The sequence below is a fragment of the Sciurus carolinensis genome, chromosome 14 (assembly GCF_902686445.1).
Source record: "Sciurus carolinensis chromosome 14, mSciCar1.2, whole genome shotgun sequence".
Taxonomy (NCBI): Eukaryota; Metazoa; Chordata; class Mammalia; order Rodentia; family Sciuridae; genus Sciurus; species Sciurus carolinensis.
In genome coordinates, this window is record NC_062226.1 from 87,894,539 (window position 1) to 87,912,262 (window position 17,724).

At 38.7% G+C, this 17,724-nt stretch overlaps 1 protein-coding gene across 6 annotated transcripts in view; it reads left to right on the top strand.

Annotated features, from left to right (window-relative positions):
- Dapk1 (death associated protein kinase 1) overlaps positions 1-17,724 on the top strand; it is a 200,739-nt gene that overhangs the window by 128,140 nt on the left and 54,875 nt on the right. For all 6 annotated transcript variants that reach the window (XM_047524293.1, XM_047524289.1, XM_047524294.1 and 3 more), the window contains 14 exons: positions 1,383-1,521; positions 2,713-2,842; positions 2,999-3,047; positions 3,134-3,160; positions 3,878-4,030; positions 4,406-4,451; positions 5,898-5,987; positions 7,203-7,295; positions 9,790-9,909; positions 10,330-10,428; positions 11,576-11,674; positions 13,376-13,474; positions 14,471-14,668; positions 16,136-16,333. In XM_047524293.1, coding sequence (XP_047380249.1) covers positions 1,383-1,521; positions 2,713-2,842; positions 2,999-3,047; positions 3,134-3,160; positions 3,878-4,030; positions 4,406-4,451; positions 5,898-5,987; positions 7,203-7,295; positions 9,790-9,909; positions 10,330-10,428; positions 11,576-11,674; positions 13,376-13,474; positions 14,471-14,668; positions 16,136-16,333 — 1,540 coding nt within the window. The remainder of the gene's footprint in view (positions 1-1,382; positions 1,522-2,712; positions 2,843-2,998; positions 3,048-3,133; positions 3,161-3,877; positions 4,031-4,405; positions 4,452-5,897; positions 5,988-7,202; positions 7,296-9,789; positions 9,910-10,329; positions 10,429-11,575; positions 11,675-13,375; positions 13,475-14,470; positions 14,669-16,135; positions 16,334-17,724) is intronic.

The following is a 17,724-nucleotide window of genomic DNA, read 5'->3' on the forward strand; positions in this document are numbered from 1 at the left end:
TAGGGGGTGTTACTTGGTATTGAGCCCTGTGCCTCTCCCGTGCTAGGTAAGCGTTCTGCCACTGAGCTTATCTCCCCAGTTCTTCCTGGTTTCCACTCTTGTAAACCTTCCTGGAAGGTTGGAAGGGAAGCCCAGAACCTACAATTCTAAGGCATCCCTCTGTAGGTTTGATACCAGTGGACCCTGGGCCGCGCGCGAATGCTAAGACAGACATTGACTTGGAGGGTGCAAGCGTGGCATATGACACTTTTCTTTAAGAAACCACTCTTTTGTAATTATTGTTTCATCTCATAAACACCCTTTTTCTTACTCTGAATGAATGTAGATGCAGTAGGTATAATGTTTATGGAGCTGTCTTGCTGAAAGAAAGATAAAAGAAAATAGCAGTTATGTGCATAATTACACTTAATTATTGTGTTGTGAATGTATGGATAAACTTGATAAAGATTAACTTATAAAAACTCTTATTAAAAGTTCCCTGTTATTTGCCATTAATCACCACTGTGAATTTTTAAAGGAAGTTTATTTTTTCATCTCACTGATGGAAAAATTTTGAGTTTTTGCTGTATGCCTGGCACTGTGCAGGGAAGGGTAAAATAGTGGTCTCCAGCTGGTGGGACTGACTCTCCTGCATAACTCTCCTGCATAACTCTGACCAGTGAGAAAGACTAAAGACTAAATCAATCTTCAGCCAGCCACACACATTTCAGTTTTGTCTAAGTTTATTCTTTTTTTTTTTTTTTTTTTTTTTGTGGTGCTGGGGATCGAACCCAGGGCTTTGTGTTTGACAGGCAAGCACTCTACCAACTGAGCTATCTCCCCAGCCCTTAAGTTTATTCTTATTAACTGAAGTCTTCTTAAATTCATTGAAAAATCACATTTATAAACATATAGTTTACATATAAACAAATACTAAACAAAAATATCCTTGTGAGACCACATATTCTGGTTGGGTTGGAAAAAACTGATAAACGTACGGATTATGAACCTGCTAGGTACTAATTGAGATAGGATGATTTATTCTGTAAATCCTGTACAAAGGTGGCATGTGACTTTTTCCGTTAGTGAGTTAAAACCTCTAAGTATGTTTAATTAAGATGTTTTAAAGATACATTGATCCCCTCCAGCACACAGTCTTTCATCTCTGCTTTGTCCCTTCATTTGTAAACTTGGCCCATTAGGAAAGTGGTACCCAAGTGCTTTTAAGCACTATATGAATGCCAGATTCTCACAACATACAGGCAATTTGTGGTTTCACAGCAAAATGTGGTTTCAACACACATGCTCTCTTGCCTAAAATTTGAGCATGCTAATAGTCTATGAGAGAATGTGTCACTGTGAAACAGAACTGCCATCTACAACCTCTGCTTCTCGGTTCTCAGTGTTGCAGGTGGTGAACTCTTTGACTTCTTAGCTGAAAAGGAATCTTTGACTGAAGAGGAAGCAACTGAATTTCTCAAACAAATTCTTAATGGTGTTTGCTACCTGCACTCCCTCCAGATTGCCCACTTTGATCTTAAGGTATGTTTCCTGAGCATTTAGGCTAGATGGCAGCTTTAGCGGGGGGAGGAGGATGTTGTTTGCCAAGAAAAATGGAGGCATCTGAATTAGATACATTTATTTTTCCTGTATGGGTTTAACAAATGAAGTTATTAATATACTGTGGGAAGTCTTTTTAGTGGGAGAGGGGCTTAAGGTAAATAATTACATTCAAGAATCCTTAGGGAAGACTTGAGGGGTCTTACTAGCCAGGCCTTTAAGCAAGGGGGCTGCTCTTGGTTACCAGGTCATTTTCAGCCTGGAGTGGCCAGTGTTTGGCACAGTTATAATCCTCCTATGGCTGTGGGCTTAAAGAAGTTGTCTTGAGCTCTACTTTCCTCTTGATGCAGAGCTGTGGCCTGAACCTGTTACTGGTTACCACGTAAACCCAATTCTGAGATTAGCCAACTAGGATCTTTACCTGCCTGGTGACAAGGTATTAGGGGAGATTAAAAATCATGTCTTTCTCAGGCTTGCTCCCTTTGAAAAAGGAAGACACACAGAGACCATGGAAAATGACACTGTTAGATTCAAGTTCTGTCTCAAGGAGTGAAAAGAGACATGGCAAAGTATAATTCAGATCCTTGGAGCTAGGATGAAACTTAAGAGGAGGGAGGATTTTTCTCCATACTTATGGTAGCAGGGTTATCAGGGCCCCATCTATATCCCCTCTAGTACTCACTAATACATACCCTAAAGGTGACTTGCCACAAACACCTGTGATTCTCTACTTTATGTGTTGTTTTTGGCTCTGAGAGCTGGAATGTCACAGAGTAAATCCCATAGAGCAGCAATAGAGGATGGGAGATGGTGGGTAAAGACCCCAACACCTTCTTGCTTCAGATGAAACAATCTGGAGTTATACTTTTTCTCCCTTGTTGTCCAGAAGGATTATGCTCTAGTCATCCCCACCTTGATAAGATACCTTGTACTGCTTCCTTCTGTTTCCTGCCTCCCCTTCCCCACAACACCACTTACACTCAAGTCCTTGTCTGAGGCTTGCTTCTGAAAGAACCCAAACCAAAATATCTGTTTTCCCAGGAATTCTCTTTCAACTACCCTTTTCTGCCCATTTTGTGGATTATTTTTTTAGGATAGAATAAGAACTGTTTTGCCTTCTTATCTTCAGCATCATAATATGTAATAGCTTTTTATTTCCTCTTTTTTGTAAAGCCTGAGAACATAATGCTTTTGGATAGAAACGTCCCTAAACCGCGGATCAAGATTATTGACTTTGGCTTGGCCCATAAAATTGACTTTGGAAATGAATTCAAGAACATATTTGGGACACCAGAGTTTGTTGGTAAGTTTCGTTCTTTGTTTCTTTGGTCATTTTTGTCTCATGAACATGATGCTGGCAGAATTTTCTAAGGTTATTTCTTATCTTTGATTGTCACATGAAGATAGAATCTCTTGGTTTACTGTTTCCCAAGTTAAATGAATGTTTATTTCCTCTTAGCTCCTGAGATAGTCAACTATGAACCTCTTGGTCTTGAGGCGGATATGTGGTAAGGAGCATGTCCTTGCTGTTGTTATCTTTCTGATTTATTTTACTGTTCTTCTGACATGTTTTTTGTTTTGCTTTTGTTTCTAGGAGTATTGGGGTAATAACGTATATTCTGTAAGTACCAGAAGTCACAACTTGAATTCTTGCCTTTTTTTTGAAACCATATGTTTAATTAACCATTAAATGCGTCATGTTGATCTCTTCAGCTTGTACACGCTCTTTATGTAAACACATTCATTTAACACCCCCAAAACATGTTTAGTTTATACTAATTAAACATTTTCTCCTGATTTGGAATGAATCATCAGAAATGGCAGCATAATCACTGTAAGAAAGCATGGCTGTCCATCACTGCTGACAATACAGAAAGGTTATTTTTAAAACTACTAGATGCTGTTTTAAATTAACTTTTAAAATGAATCCTTTGCATTACACTGATGTTTTGTTCATGACAGTTGAATGCCCCAAGAAATGTAATTTTTTTTTTTTTTTTTTTTTTTTTTTTAATACTGGGGATTGAAACTAGAGGCACTTTACCACTGAGCCATATCTCCAGCCTTTTTATTTTTTTATTTTGGTCCTGGTAAGTTGCTTAGTGCCTCACTAAATTACTGAGGTTGACCTTGAATCTGAAATCCTCCTCTCTCAGCCTCTGGAACCACTGGGATTATAGATGTGTGCCACCATGGCTGCCACGAGGTGTAATTCTAAAGTGATTCCCAAGCACCAGATTCTATTCGTATCCCATGCTCCCTTTATCAGCTATAATAGAAGCAAAAATGATAACACAAGAAACAATCATTGATCTGTACCTCACTTCATCTTTAACAGCCTAAGTGGGGCCTCCCCATTTCTTGGAGACACTAAGCAAGAAACATTAGCAAATGTATCTGCTGTCAACTATGAATTTGAGGATGAATACTTCAGTAATACCAGTGCCCTAGCCAAAGATTTCATCAGAAGACTTCTGGTCAAGGATCCAAAGTGAGTGTCTATAATTCCTTAAAGGTGCTTGGCTCCAGGCTCTGCTGCTAGCCAAAGGCCAGCATCTGTCCTATGCATGCAGCCACCTCTATCAGACCCTGGTTTTTCCATCTGCCAAAGGGAAGTATGCCATGTGAAATGCTTTAGAAAGTGCAATCAGGGCCCTTTGTACCTGTTTATTTGGCCTAAAAGGTACAATGAAATAATCACGAAAAGGCAACTACTGTTTTCGGCATTTTCTTTGAAGCAGGCCCTGAACCACATTTTCCAGAGTGTTTGCTTGGTAGGCGGAGTCAGCCTGGAAATAACCTTAGCGTTTATTTGCTGTTGTGGTCACAGAATGTTTTTTTCTTCCTCTCTCACCCTCCCTCAAAGGAAGAGAATGACAATTCAAGATAGTTTGCTGCATCCCTGGATCAAGGCAAGTTGCATGTTATGTTGCTGTTTTAATAATTTTTAAAGCAAGTGGTTTGAGCATTCTAGAATTCAGTTGACCTGGAGTATTACCAATCACAGATCACACCTGGAATGTTAGGTGTACTATTGGTGCCATATTTTAAGACCAACTGACTGATTAGAGAAATGAGCTATTACGGAGTAGGATTGAAAAAGGTCAGGTTCACTCAATAGTCACATTTATTTTTGGGTGATGGTCTAAACAGTACATTTTTAAAAATTTGAATTAGTTTCTGGCATGTAAACATCATATAAGATCTGTATTTCCAGACACTCTTGAAAAGTCTGAAGATCTACTGACAATGAGCCCTTTTTCTACATGGCCATGGGAAATGACACTGCTGCCTTTTGCCAGTGCATGTGACCACCCCTTGGCATATGATGCCTTTGCATTACCTACCCGCTTGGTGTTTAGGTTAAAGGAACTGAAGTTACCTCGGACTAAGATAGAAGGGACTAAGGTTGGGAGATTTGTTTGTCAGCTTTCCAATACTGTGATGAAATCCCTGAGAAAATCAACTTACATGGAGGAAAGATTTATTTTGACTCATGGTTTCAGTCCATGGGCAGTTGGTTCCTTTGTTTTTAGACCTGTGGTAAGGCAGTACATCATGGCGGAGCAAAGCTGTTTATCTCATGGGGGCTGGAAAGCAGAGAGAGGGAGAGAAATGGGTTGGACTTCAAAATCCTCTCAAGGTCACACTCCCAATGATCTAACTTCCTCCAGCTAGGTCATACCTCCTAAAGGTTTCACTGCCTCCCAGTAGTTCCACAGATTGGCGATCAGGTCTTTAGCATATGAAACTTTAGGAGGCATTTAAGATCTGAATCATAATGGGGTGATATGATAGTTATATAATAAAATTATAGAACCCATAAGTGAGCATTTGTAGAAGTTAGATTGGGGAAAGTGAAAAACTCTTTTGCCTTTTTGTGCTACCAACTGTTTTCTGGATTGCTTCTCTCAGAGGTTGAGTCTAGTACCACATGAACCTATTGAACAAGGTGCAGTAGAAAGAATTCAAATTTTATAGGACAAGCCAAATTTGCATTTCGGAAGTCACTCCTAGCTCACAATTACTTGATGATACCCAGGTTCAAATACTTCATAATATTAGACACTGCTTGACTCTTGCCATTCCCAAACTGTAGTGTGGAAAGTTGTATTTTAACTTGGTTCCAAACTCAATCTTTTACCACGGTCCAGTTTTTATGGATCATATATAAAACTTTCAGCCATAGAGTGCTGAGATGAGGTTCCTAGATCTTGCATGTTTTCCCAGCTTGTAATGCTATTTTAGGAAGGTGAATGTGTAAGCCTATTTGGAATAATGAGAGGTTTTAAAAAGTTGTCATATAACTCATTTCTGTAATTAGAGAGCTCTAAATTTTTTTGGAACTTTCTTTTCAGCCTAAAGATACACAACAAGCACTTAGCAGAAAAGCATCTGCAGTAAACATGGAGAAGTTTAAGAAGTTTGCAGCCCGAAAAAAATGGAAAGTAAGATTGATTGATATGGAGGGATTAATAAATTGTTTCTTCAGCATAGCTCTGTCTTGTCAGGGTTCATCTCTTCTGATACCAGCAATTGGAACATACTTCCATTTTTAAAAATTTACTCTGTAATATTCTACCTCATTACACTATTTTTCAAAGGCAAGCAAAATTCATATTTTAGTCCTATTTATTCTTTCAGGTTGCATTTTCTGTTATGAAACCATTCCTAAGATATTTTATATTAGTACAATAAAATTAGTGAAGTTTTTTCTAAATACAATAAATACACCAAGCCACATTTTAAATAAATGTATTCTTTATGGTAAACACAATGGCATTACATTTATACCAGCACATGTACAAACTGTTCTGGAAAGCCAGCCTTTTTCTTCCTTACTGTGTATGAGACATTCGTTCAGAAATCCTTGAAACAATCAAAGTTAAAGTTTCAGAAAGTGATGGGATACCTTTCTGTGTCCAGGGCGATGTCAGTACCAGAGGAAGCAAGTATCTGCTCTGTCTTGCCAGCACTGGGCTGTCAGTGTATCTCATGGTCACACCCACTGAATTTTGGGTGCTTCAGTGGGGATAAGGACCACGGCAGTAGATTCTGAATAAAGAGTGAGACTCACAATTTGAAGAGAACCACCTAAGTTTCATTCTTTCTCTCTCCTGCTACCCCTATCTCTCATTCTTACTCATTGCTTCTGCCTTAGAGAATAAATATAGGGATCTTTGTCTTATAGACTAGGGGGTCCTCCATCTGTTCATTTACAACAACTATTTTGATAATCACATTATCTACCATTATTACTCATAATATGGACTGACAGACTCAGAACAAGGCCATTGCATACCATACTTCTCTGAGTGGGGGTATCCAGGGGTTTTTTAGGGTTCAGTCATACTCCTTAAAGAATAGAGTACTAAGTGTGGAGAGAAAAGGGATGTGGAGCATCCAATTTTGAAGCTTAATAATGAAATGCAAAAGGAGAATCTCTCTATTCTGTTTTCTGGATTTATAAAATCTTTAGATTATTTTTTAGGCAGATATAGTCCAACCCACTGTGGGATCACCCACCTGGGTAATGTGTGCTGTCAGCAGTGAACACCATCTCAAAGACTTTGTCATTTGCACTAATTTGAGCATTGTTACATAAGCTCTTTTTCTTCCTCTCCTCCTGATATTTTTCTTTCTTTCTTTTTTTTTTTTTTAAGCAATCCGTTCGCTTAATATCATTGTGCCAAAGATTATCCAGGTCGTTCTTGTCCAGGAGTAACATGAGTGTTGCCAGAAGCGATGATACTCTGGTAAGCAAACCTGTTTGCCCTGGTGAACTTGTTTCTTAGTTCTGTGTACTTAGAATGTTTAAATTGTTCTGTTTATTTGGCAGCTTAGAAGACATGAAATCGTGGAAATGCCAGGCCTGTTCTTATTCTTCTGGAGGTGGATGATTGTGGCCGCCTGTGGCTTCTTTCTTCCTTTTTTCACTTGATTTGGTTGGCATCATCCCCACTTCCACCTCTGTTCCCTCTAACACACTCCCTGCACCACACATGCACATGACATACACACATGCACATACTTCAATAAGAGAGACACACACTCTAATTAGTAAGTAGAAGAGGGAAAAGCCTATTCTATTTTTCATGAACCAAAATGGGGACCCTCAATTGCCACTGACCTGGAGAACCTGGGATTCTAGTGGTACAGAAATGGCAGACAGTACCCACTCACTTTCCCTCAACAGACCTGGGATGCAGTGCTGCTTGCTGGTGTGCCAGGTTAGACCAGAAAACTAGACTCATTTGATTTATTGGCCCTGCACTGAGGCCTTTGAGAATAGCACCTCACTTCTTTCTCCCAATCAAAACTGAAACCTAACCACAGATGAGCTCTTCAGATATGACTAGACCCATCTGAATTCAGCAAGACTTACCCTAACAGTCAAACAATAGGGCTTTGTTAACTCTGGAGGTAAAGGGGACTCCAGAAAGGCAGACATGGTAGTTTGGTGGGAATTCCCCTGCCCTGTAACTAAATAGGCAGCATTTCCAGGGTGGAATCCGGACACCAAGGGCATGGATCATACATCAGCAGACACTGGCTCTTTTCTTTTTCCCTGAAGGTGGTAGGTTCACTGGGGCTCAAGGTCTAGCTTTATAAGGAGTAAAAAGAGATAGGAGATGCTAAAAAAATAAAAGGAAGTAGGAGAAAGGTAAATTAGGAAGAGAAAGAAGGGAGAAGAAGAGGAAGGTTTCCTTGGGAATATTTGGAAGACATTCCCAATAATGAATCTTAACTGTGAACAGACAACTAGGAATCTAAGTAAGGTAAAGAGATTGATTAAAGATTGCAAATTATAATCACCCTGAATAACCGGTGAAGAGAAAATATGTGAATCACAGTGGAAAGTTCAGGGTAGGAGAGGGACAAAGTTAGGGAGATTGCCTTCCTGGAATCTAGATTCCCTGTCATCTCTATATTCTGCTAATCATGGGACATTCTATAAGACTCTTTTGTTCTTTTTTAATTTGCCCACTTCTCTTGATTTTCACCTCCATTCAGGTGACTCTTGGTCATCAACTTGGAATACGATAGAAAAGCAAAATCAATGGCATCCTTAGATATGTGTTCTATACACATATTACTAAAACCCTCTTGGAGTTTGTTTGTATTCAGATCTATAGAGAAGAGAGTGAGTTCAGAGAAGTGCTTTCTTTATTCTGCCGTCACAAGCAGAGACTTGGCTTCTGTGGATAGACTTCTCCAAATTTTAAATCTCAGTAGCCTTGCCTCTAATAGTCCAGATATTTTATTTGGGATTTTTCTACCTTATTCCTTGGTTTTAATGCACTATGTTTTGGAAAGAAAATTTTTGGTAAGAAAATTGACAAAGAAAGAACGAATTTGTTGTTCAACATTCTTGAGTTATTTTTCCTTTGTAATTAGGAGTGTGTCCATTAACTGTTCTCTGGTTTCTTTTTTTTTTTTTTTTTTTAATGTTTCTCCCTCTTAGAGCTAAGATTTTATATAAAATTGTGACCAGCTATCAGAGAATTGTGCCTTGTTATTTTAGAACTAGAGAAAGAAGACATTTGAGTGATCAAAAAATGATGTCTGTAATTGCAAATTGATATTATTTTATGCAGAGATACTATTTTGTTGGTTCTGTGGTTTTTCTTTTTTCTTATTCAGGAAGAGAGTTTGTATTATACCCTTAGGTCTGTATGATACTTTCTGGGACTCTGTTTTGACAGATTCCTCAAGATAAACACAACAGGTTATTTATCTTTTTAATTTTTTTATTGAAAATAAATGGGATACATTTTGTTTCTCTGTTTGTACATGGTGTAAAGGCATACCATTTGTGTAATCATAAATTTACATAGGGTAATGTTGTTTGATTCATTCTGTTATTTTTTCCCTTCCCCCCACCCCTCCCACCCCTCTTTTCCCTCTAAACAGTCCTTCCTTCCTCCATTCTTGCCCCCCTCTCTAAGCCTAACTCTAACCCTAACACTAACCCCACCCACACCCCATTATGTGTCATCATCCACTTATTATTTATCTTAATCATTGTTTGAAATCTGAATCTTTGAAAACTGTTTGCTCCCTGGGTTACAATGCAGGTGGCATTAGGCTGTAGTCAAAAGTAGATGATATTAGCTTGTAGCATAGAAAGGGCAAAAAGTTACTTCCCAGGTTCCTTCATGACCATGTAGATTGATTGGGGAATGAGAAGGCTCACTTTCCTCTGGATGAACCTCTAAGCTGACTCTCCATCCTCCATATCTTTCCCAGGATGAGGAAGACTCCTTTGTAATGAAAGCCATCATCCATGCCATCAATGATGACAATGTTCCAGGCCTGCAGCACCTGCTGGGGTCATTGTCCAACTACGATGTTAACCAACCCAACAAGGTCTGATTCTTTTCTGCCTGGATGGTGGAGGGGTGGACCCCAGTTAAATTTGGAAAGATCCTAAGTGCTTCTCCATTCTCTCTTACAATTGGAATATACTGTGGGAAAACTCACTTTATGAGTTCCAAGTGAAGTCTTTTTATATTGAGGATCTTCTTTCATTCCCCTGCTGCATCTGCACCCATGAAATCTTGTATCTTCTCATCCTGCACATGGCAATGTCACCTTTGATTGTGAATCCAAAAGAGGAAGGGCATCTTGTCCTCCTGACCCTCTTCCTTTCTTGTTCAGCAACAATAGCTCTATGTTAGTATATTGAGGCCTGGGAAGCTGTGTGAGGACAACACTGATAGAATATAGGGCTTTTCCTTTCCTACCAAAACTGAAAATCATATGTATATATTTTCTCATCTATTCCAGCATGGGACACCTCCATTGCTCATTGCTGCTGGCTGTGGGAATATTCAAATACTACAGTTACTTATAAAACGAGGCTCAAGAATTGATGTCCAAGATAAGGTTATAATTTTCTTTTATTGAAAATGGATTCATTTTTCAAGTATTAGTAATTGTCTCATAATTGTAGGGATAATAGAGAAAAAAATGTATGCCTAATTCATTTCTCAATTTTCTATAAAGGAAGCTGAACTGCTTTAAGTTCCCTATGTAGTATCACATATATGTTAGGAAAAGGCCAGTATTTATTTTCCTCCTGTTCTGTGCTAGCATCAGCATTTCTTTGTAACTTCCTCAGATTTCACTCCTTACTGATGAAATTTATTCAATAGTGTTAGATCTCCCTTTTGGAAAAAAATTTATTTTCTTGTTAATCTAATTAGAAATACACTGCCTGCATGTTTATTAAGGCAACCAAATAAAGAATGTTACACTTTGGGGTATAGATTGTGCAGACACAGTTGAGTAACAGCTAATCATCATTACCATAGATCTGTCATCAATGTCATACACTTTCAACAGAACTGTAAATGGACTACATTTCGCCCTTTATAATACAGTCATTATCCATGGGTGCTGCATTCACAGATTTAACCAACTGTGGATCAAAAATATCTGTTAAGAAAAGTTCTAGAAATTTTTTCTTGTTTTTATTCTCTAAACAATATAGTATAAAACTTTTCCTATGGCATTTGTGTTCTGTTTGTTATTATATGTAATCTAGAGTGATTGAAAGTATATGGGAGGATGTACACAGGTTCTATGCAAATTACTATACCATTTTATATAAGCAACTTGAGTATCCATGGATTTTGGTATCTGCCCAGAGTCCTGGATATAAAATCTCACTCAGATACAGAGAGTTTATTACATAGGGAATTCTTACCAAAGGTTGAAATAAGAGTTTTAAAAAATGGAAAAACAAGTTTTTTTACTCTGAAATAATTTTAGATTTAGGAAAAATGTTGTAAAGATAGTGCAGAGAATTCCCTTTTGCCCATCACCCTGCTACCCCTAATGTTACTGTCTTAAGTAACCATGATACAGTTGCCAACACTTTAAAATTGAATGGGGGCCTTATTCCTCTTGGAAGTGGCTTCTTTGGGATTTGTTATCACATATGAAGGGAAATACAGTGATTCTGGGGGAATGCATGTTTTCAACTCTGTTGGCTCTTTAGAAATGTGAATTTACATTGTTTTTCATGCAGGGTGGATCAAATGCCATCTACTGGGCCTCTCGGCATGGTCATGTGGACACTTTGAAATTTCTCAATGAGAACAAATGCCCTTTGGATGTTAAAGATAAGGTAAAGGCCACTCTTCTTAGGAAGAACAGAAGGAAGTAATCAAAGAATGCATTTGAGGGCAGTCATGCCATATCCTTTAGAACCCAGAGTATGGGGATTCAGGGCCCCGATCCTCCTGCAGATGACTTGAGGTGGAATTTCTTCTTTTTTGCTTGTGCCTTGGTCTAATATTAAAATCTGCCTTAGGCTGAAATCTGGGAGATTGTTGTCAGAATGTGCAAGCAGTAGATTATCTTCCTCATGACATGGACACTCAGAGTTCTAGTAGGGAGACAACCAGACAGAGACCCAAGTCCTGATTTTCTGACTTGCCTTATACTCTTAAGAAAATCTCTACCTTTCTCTTTCTCTTTGAAGTGGCTGACAATTACTGGCACTAGAAGATTAAGGATATAATATATATAAAGTAAGACTTCTGGGGGCAAAGGTGTTACTAAGGCTTTTGATTTATCAAGGTATTTCAATGCATGTTTTGTTCAATCCATATAACAATCCTGTGAACTAATTGGAACCTGCCTGAACCTAGGATTCCTACCTTCTCCTTCATTACTTATTCTACTAGACAATAAATTGTAGACTAATTTGTTATTTAGTTAAGGCTACCACACACTGTTGTTTGGATTGTGTACTGCACCTATACAAGAGATGACATTCACATCAAAAACACTATTAGTCAGCTTTCTGTCACTGTGACAAAATACTTGATACAATCAACTTAAAGGAAAGAAAGATTTATTTTGGCTTGTGGTTTCAGAGATTTCAGTCCATGGTCACTTAGCTCCATAGCTTTTGAATATGTGACAAGGCAAAACATAGTAGTGGAGAGTACATGAGGGAGAAACATTTTCTTTTTATGGTCCTTGGGAAGGGGAGTGAGAGAGAGAGAGAGAGAGAGAAAGAGAGAGAAAGGGTCTGGGGTTCCAGTATCCCCCTTCAAGGCCAGGATTCCAGTGACCTTCTACTAAGCCCCACCTTCTAAAAGTTCCATCATATCACCACAGTCTAGAGACCAAATTTTAACATATACCCTTTGGGGGGACATTTAAGATTCAAATCATAACACACAAATTTATGATGGTAGTTTTGTTTAGTTGTTAATAAAATATCTTGTTTTATCTTTTTTTAATTAGTTTATTCTGACATTTTTGGTGGGCAGATACAAGTATGATATCTCAAAGAAGTGCACTTGTTAGTAATTCACAGAAAGTTGTCATATGAGCAAAGAGTGATATTCTTTAAAGTCTCCAAGACTGTAAAAAATAAGTTGCTAAGCACAGACAGGCAATGAGGTAAGAAACTTATTAATAAACAGAACTATATTTTTAAATAATTTCTGTATGAGGAATCTAATACTGAAAAAGGAATTTCGTGTTTTTTAAGAAACTCAAACAGCCAGAAGCATCCATGCATAAAAAAGGTTAAGCAATTCATGGATAAAGAGTATATTCTCACTTAGTTGGTTAACAGGGGGATTTATTCTAACAGGATGAACTTGATGTGTGGGTTTGACACTAACTGCCTAGTGGCAGCCCCATTCCTAGGCCCCTGACCTAGTCTCCCAAGGGGCTTCTGACCTGAGAGAGGGGGTACCACTCAAGGGGAGGGTCAGGGACCTGACATGCTTTGGAGGGACCTTGCATTCAGTTCCTATAGCCTGTACACAGAGGTGGCTTCGACTCATGGGCCCCCTTTCTTTTGCAGTCTGGAGAGACAGCCCTTCATGTGGCATCCCGCTACGGCCATGCTGATGTGGTTCAGTTACTGTGCAGCTTTGGCTCTAATCCCAATTTTCAGGACAAGGTGGGTTATGGTTGCAGATGTGCTCACTACATTCGGCTTTTGCATCGATATATAGGTAGCCAGATGAGACAGTGGAGTCTACTCTAGTTTTATCCAAGTTAGTTTTCTTGTTGTCCATTATAGAACACAGACAGTCGTTAGAAGCACTCTCTAACAGGTAGTAGGTATCGATGCCAGGTTAGGTTCTGACCTCTTCTTTCATTTAATCCTCTGAACAACCCTGTGGGGGTGGGCGGTGCTTCTACCATTATCATCCTTTCTGTATAGGTGAAACTGAAGGAGAGAAAAGTCACATAACTTGCCCAAGCCCTCCTAAGTGAGAACCAGGGCTCAAACCCACACAGTCTGGTTTCAGGATTCACATTTGTAACCACTATACTATAACAGACGCTCTAGACAGATATATATCTAATAATGTTGATCATGAAGATACAGACCTCACAGTCCTTTTCTTGACTAGTTTAAGCATGGTTATTTTGATTGCTGTCTTGCCAAAGTGATGCTATTTTGACTTGTCTTTGTGTTATATACATGACAGAAATATTCAGGCAAGGAGATTATTAAGAAAATTCATGCTCAGAGAAGTGCTCTTTCCTATTGATAGTTTCAGATAACGAGAATAATGGCAATTTTATAAGAAAGATTCTATAAATCCACACATATAAAAGCCCTGTAGTTCAGAAAAACTGAAGCAATGGTTCCAGTGGGCTGCTGAAAGTCAGTTTTCAGTATTATGCTGAGAAAGTCAAATCTATCCAACACACAGATGTTGAGAGAAAGTTAACTAAGGAGAAACATTGAATCTGCTTCTTGATGATACTGACTCACAGCGTATTGCTATTTCAGATGAATATTTTGTCCCTATAGTTGTGAGATCTTTCCCTCTACCTCTTTAACTTGACTTTGCTTCTGAATTCAGATGGAGCTTTCACCATGCTTCATGTTTGCTTTGACTTTATTGCATTCCTCTTCCTTGTGCCTTGTCTCCTTGGCCAGGAAGAAGAAACCCCTCTGCACTGTGCTGCCTGGCATGGGTATTACCCTGTTGCCAGAGCCCTTTGTGAAGCTGGCTGTAACGTGAACATCAAGAACAGAGAAGGAGAGACACCCCTCCTGACAGCCTCTGCCAGGGGCTACCATGACATTGTGGAATGTCTAGCTGAACATGGAGCTGACCTTAATGCCTCTGACAAGGTGCTTCATGGGGGCATGTGTTGTACTCACTGAGAAGTGATCTGGGGGGCTAGAGAAATGACTCAATTTGTTTCCCTAGGAAAACAAACTCTTTTTTTAAAAATTAGTTATTTTTAGTTATACATGACAGTAGAGTGTATTTTGACATATCACACATACCTGGAGTATAACTTCCCATCTTAAAAACAAACTCTTGAATGCAAGAAATTATTTTTCTCTGTTCCAAAGGTTATGTGCACCTTTCTAGATTATTTTTAATAACTAATAGTCATTTGTGGCTTGTGACAATTTATAAATTGGTCAAACCAATTTTGTCTCTTTAAACTTTTTAGCTTTGGATGAAGTACAGTGTTGATCACTGAATCCCAGACAATCCTCATTGAATACTAAAGCTGGCTACACACTATTAATTTTTAGATAAACAAAGAAATAGGTGGTTTATTTACTTCCACCACTAGCTGTTTTGTAAAAGGACAATGAACCACTCTTTTTTGTCTGGCAATTTCAATTCTAGACCAGGTGTTCCCTTTAAGTAGGCAAATTCAACATAATTTGTTTTCATTATGAACATGTACTTAAAATGCGACTGGTATAGTTGGATTTTGGATGCAGGGGTTCATTTAATAGCTTCCACTCATGAAATATTGTCTTGATACAGAGCAGTGGTTCTCAGCTGAGGCATCTTTGCCCCTAGGGGACTTTTGACAACATCTGAAGATATATTCTGGGTGTCAACTAGGGTTGGGGCTTGCAATTGGTATATAGTGGACTTGGAACAATGGTGCTGCTAAGCATTTTACAACTCAAAGGAGCCCCCACGATGGAATTATCCAGCCCAAGACAACATTAACACCATGGTGGAGAAACTGTAGTACAGAAGAGTAATAGGAATGTTTCCTAACTCCCTAACCAACTCCTGAAACTCAGCACATCCATTCACCAGGGATTCTCTAGCAGGTAGAATGAATTCCCGGGCTGGGTTTCATTGAATGTGGAGGGTAAACACTTTGTATCTGCTCATACATATGAAAACTCTTGAGCAAATGACTTCTCATTGCTTTCTCAGTTTCCCACAGTGTAAAATAAAATAATAAACTCTCTACTTAGGAAGTTAGTAAGTATTGCTGGGTAAATGTTTTTGAAAGTGTTTTGCAAATACTTTGATTAGACAGGCCTTTGGAGTACCAACAATTGCTTATGTCTGGTAAATGCAGAGACAAAGAATAGGTTCTTTTTATCTAACTGAACTGCACAAACCTAAATTAATCAGGCTGGTGGTGCTTAGGTTGTGATGATGATGCAGAAAAGCCTCTCCCACCCTTCCACAGCTGAACTTATGACTTTTAAATTCCTCTGTTAGGCTTTGTAGTAGTGATCCTATTGCAAGTTGAGCCCCACCCAGTGCTGGCTGAGAAGGTGGACCCCAGGGTCAGCCTCCTGAGTGAAAGCTTTCACCGTCTGTTCCAGGATGGACACATTGCCCTTCATCTTGCTGTACGACGCTGCCAGATGGAGGTCATCAAGACTCTCATCAGCCAGGGGTGTTCTGTGGATTTTCAAGACAGACATGGCAACACCCCGCTCCATGTGGCCTGCAAAGATGGCAATGTGCCTATCGTGGTGGCCCTCTGTGAAGCAAATTGTAATTTGGACCTCTCAAATAAGGTAAGTGTAAGGAGCAGAGCCCTACATTCCAACTGTGTCCATTCATCCTCTTGCTTTAGGGTGTAGGCCAAGTTTCTGTTTGTACTCTTCGTTATTCAAAGTAAATGTCTCTTGTTATTTTTTTCTAAGACAGTTTCATTTTAAGCTGTTTTACCTGTGACGTTTGGATAATCTAGAATAGCAGAAAGCTGTTGCATTAATGAATACTTCCTGCCTTGACTAGTAGTCATCTGGAGTATGTGTGTGTGTGTGTTTGTATGTGTGTGCATGTGTATCACAGGCTCCTGTAGAGGAATCAGAGAATATGGTACAAAAAAGAGCATCTTTTCAGGGACATTAAGCCTTCAGGAAATGCCTGATAATATGATTTGATGAAGGTTCCTAGGACCTTCTCTTCTGATCTTTCTCCACTTAGAGTTTTATGGTCAAAATTTCCTACCACCTTTCTTTGTGCTAAATAAATTTGGGAAGACTGAGGTGATTTTACATCTCATCAATAATAAAGAGATGAAAATAATAAATTGTGTCCATCATATTCATTAAAAAATCTCATATGCTGATTTCTAGAGGTGGGTTGCTGCCCTCCCTTTCTCCTGAATCCCATCTTGACTTTCATTACCAAGTAAGATAGAACATGTGGATATTCATGTCATTTTAGCACTAGAACCATATAAAAGGCAAGCCCTGTTCTCTTATGATTATGTTAAAAACAAAGTTCATGTGGAATTGATTTTTTAATTGGAGGAAATGTTTGTTTTTAAATGGCATATATAATGCCAACAGAGTTTTGTTATGATTTGTTAAGGTAAAAGGATTAATATATGAAACAACTGGAAAATTATATTTCTACAGGAAAATCGTTCCTCCTGCATGTTATATGAGTAATTGTAATAGAAATCGAAGTTGGTAATCTTCACATTCTGGGAATGTGGAAAGGCAATATCCTAGGTTTCAGCTATTTGCTGCTGGTTGATTTCTTGGTTTATTCCATTCTAGTCATTGCTAAGTCAGTTATGTAAGTGGCTTACCAGGAAAGCTGAATGTAATATCAAGTAGTGTCAAGACCCTGGCTTTCCTTTTAGGCTTAAGTGACTCAAAAGCAGCTTCAAGGAAAATGATGTATTTATTAGACTACCTTTAGATTTGGCCCTTATACACATAGTGAGCCTACTGTGTGCACAACATCTGGGAGTGTAGCTCAGTGGTAGAGCATGACTAGCATGCAGGATACCCTGAGTTTGATCCCCAGCATAAAAGAAACAAAAATCCTGGAGCATTTGGAGATGTCTCTACATTTTTAATATTGTAAGTGGCTATGGTAATGAACAATAAATGTTTACATGAATTTGCAGTTTTACCATATATGGCAAAGCAGTGGTACACAGAGGCAT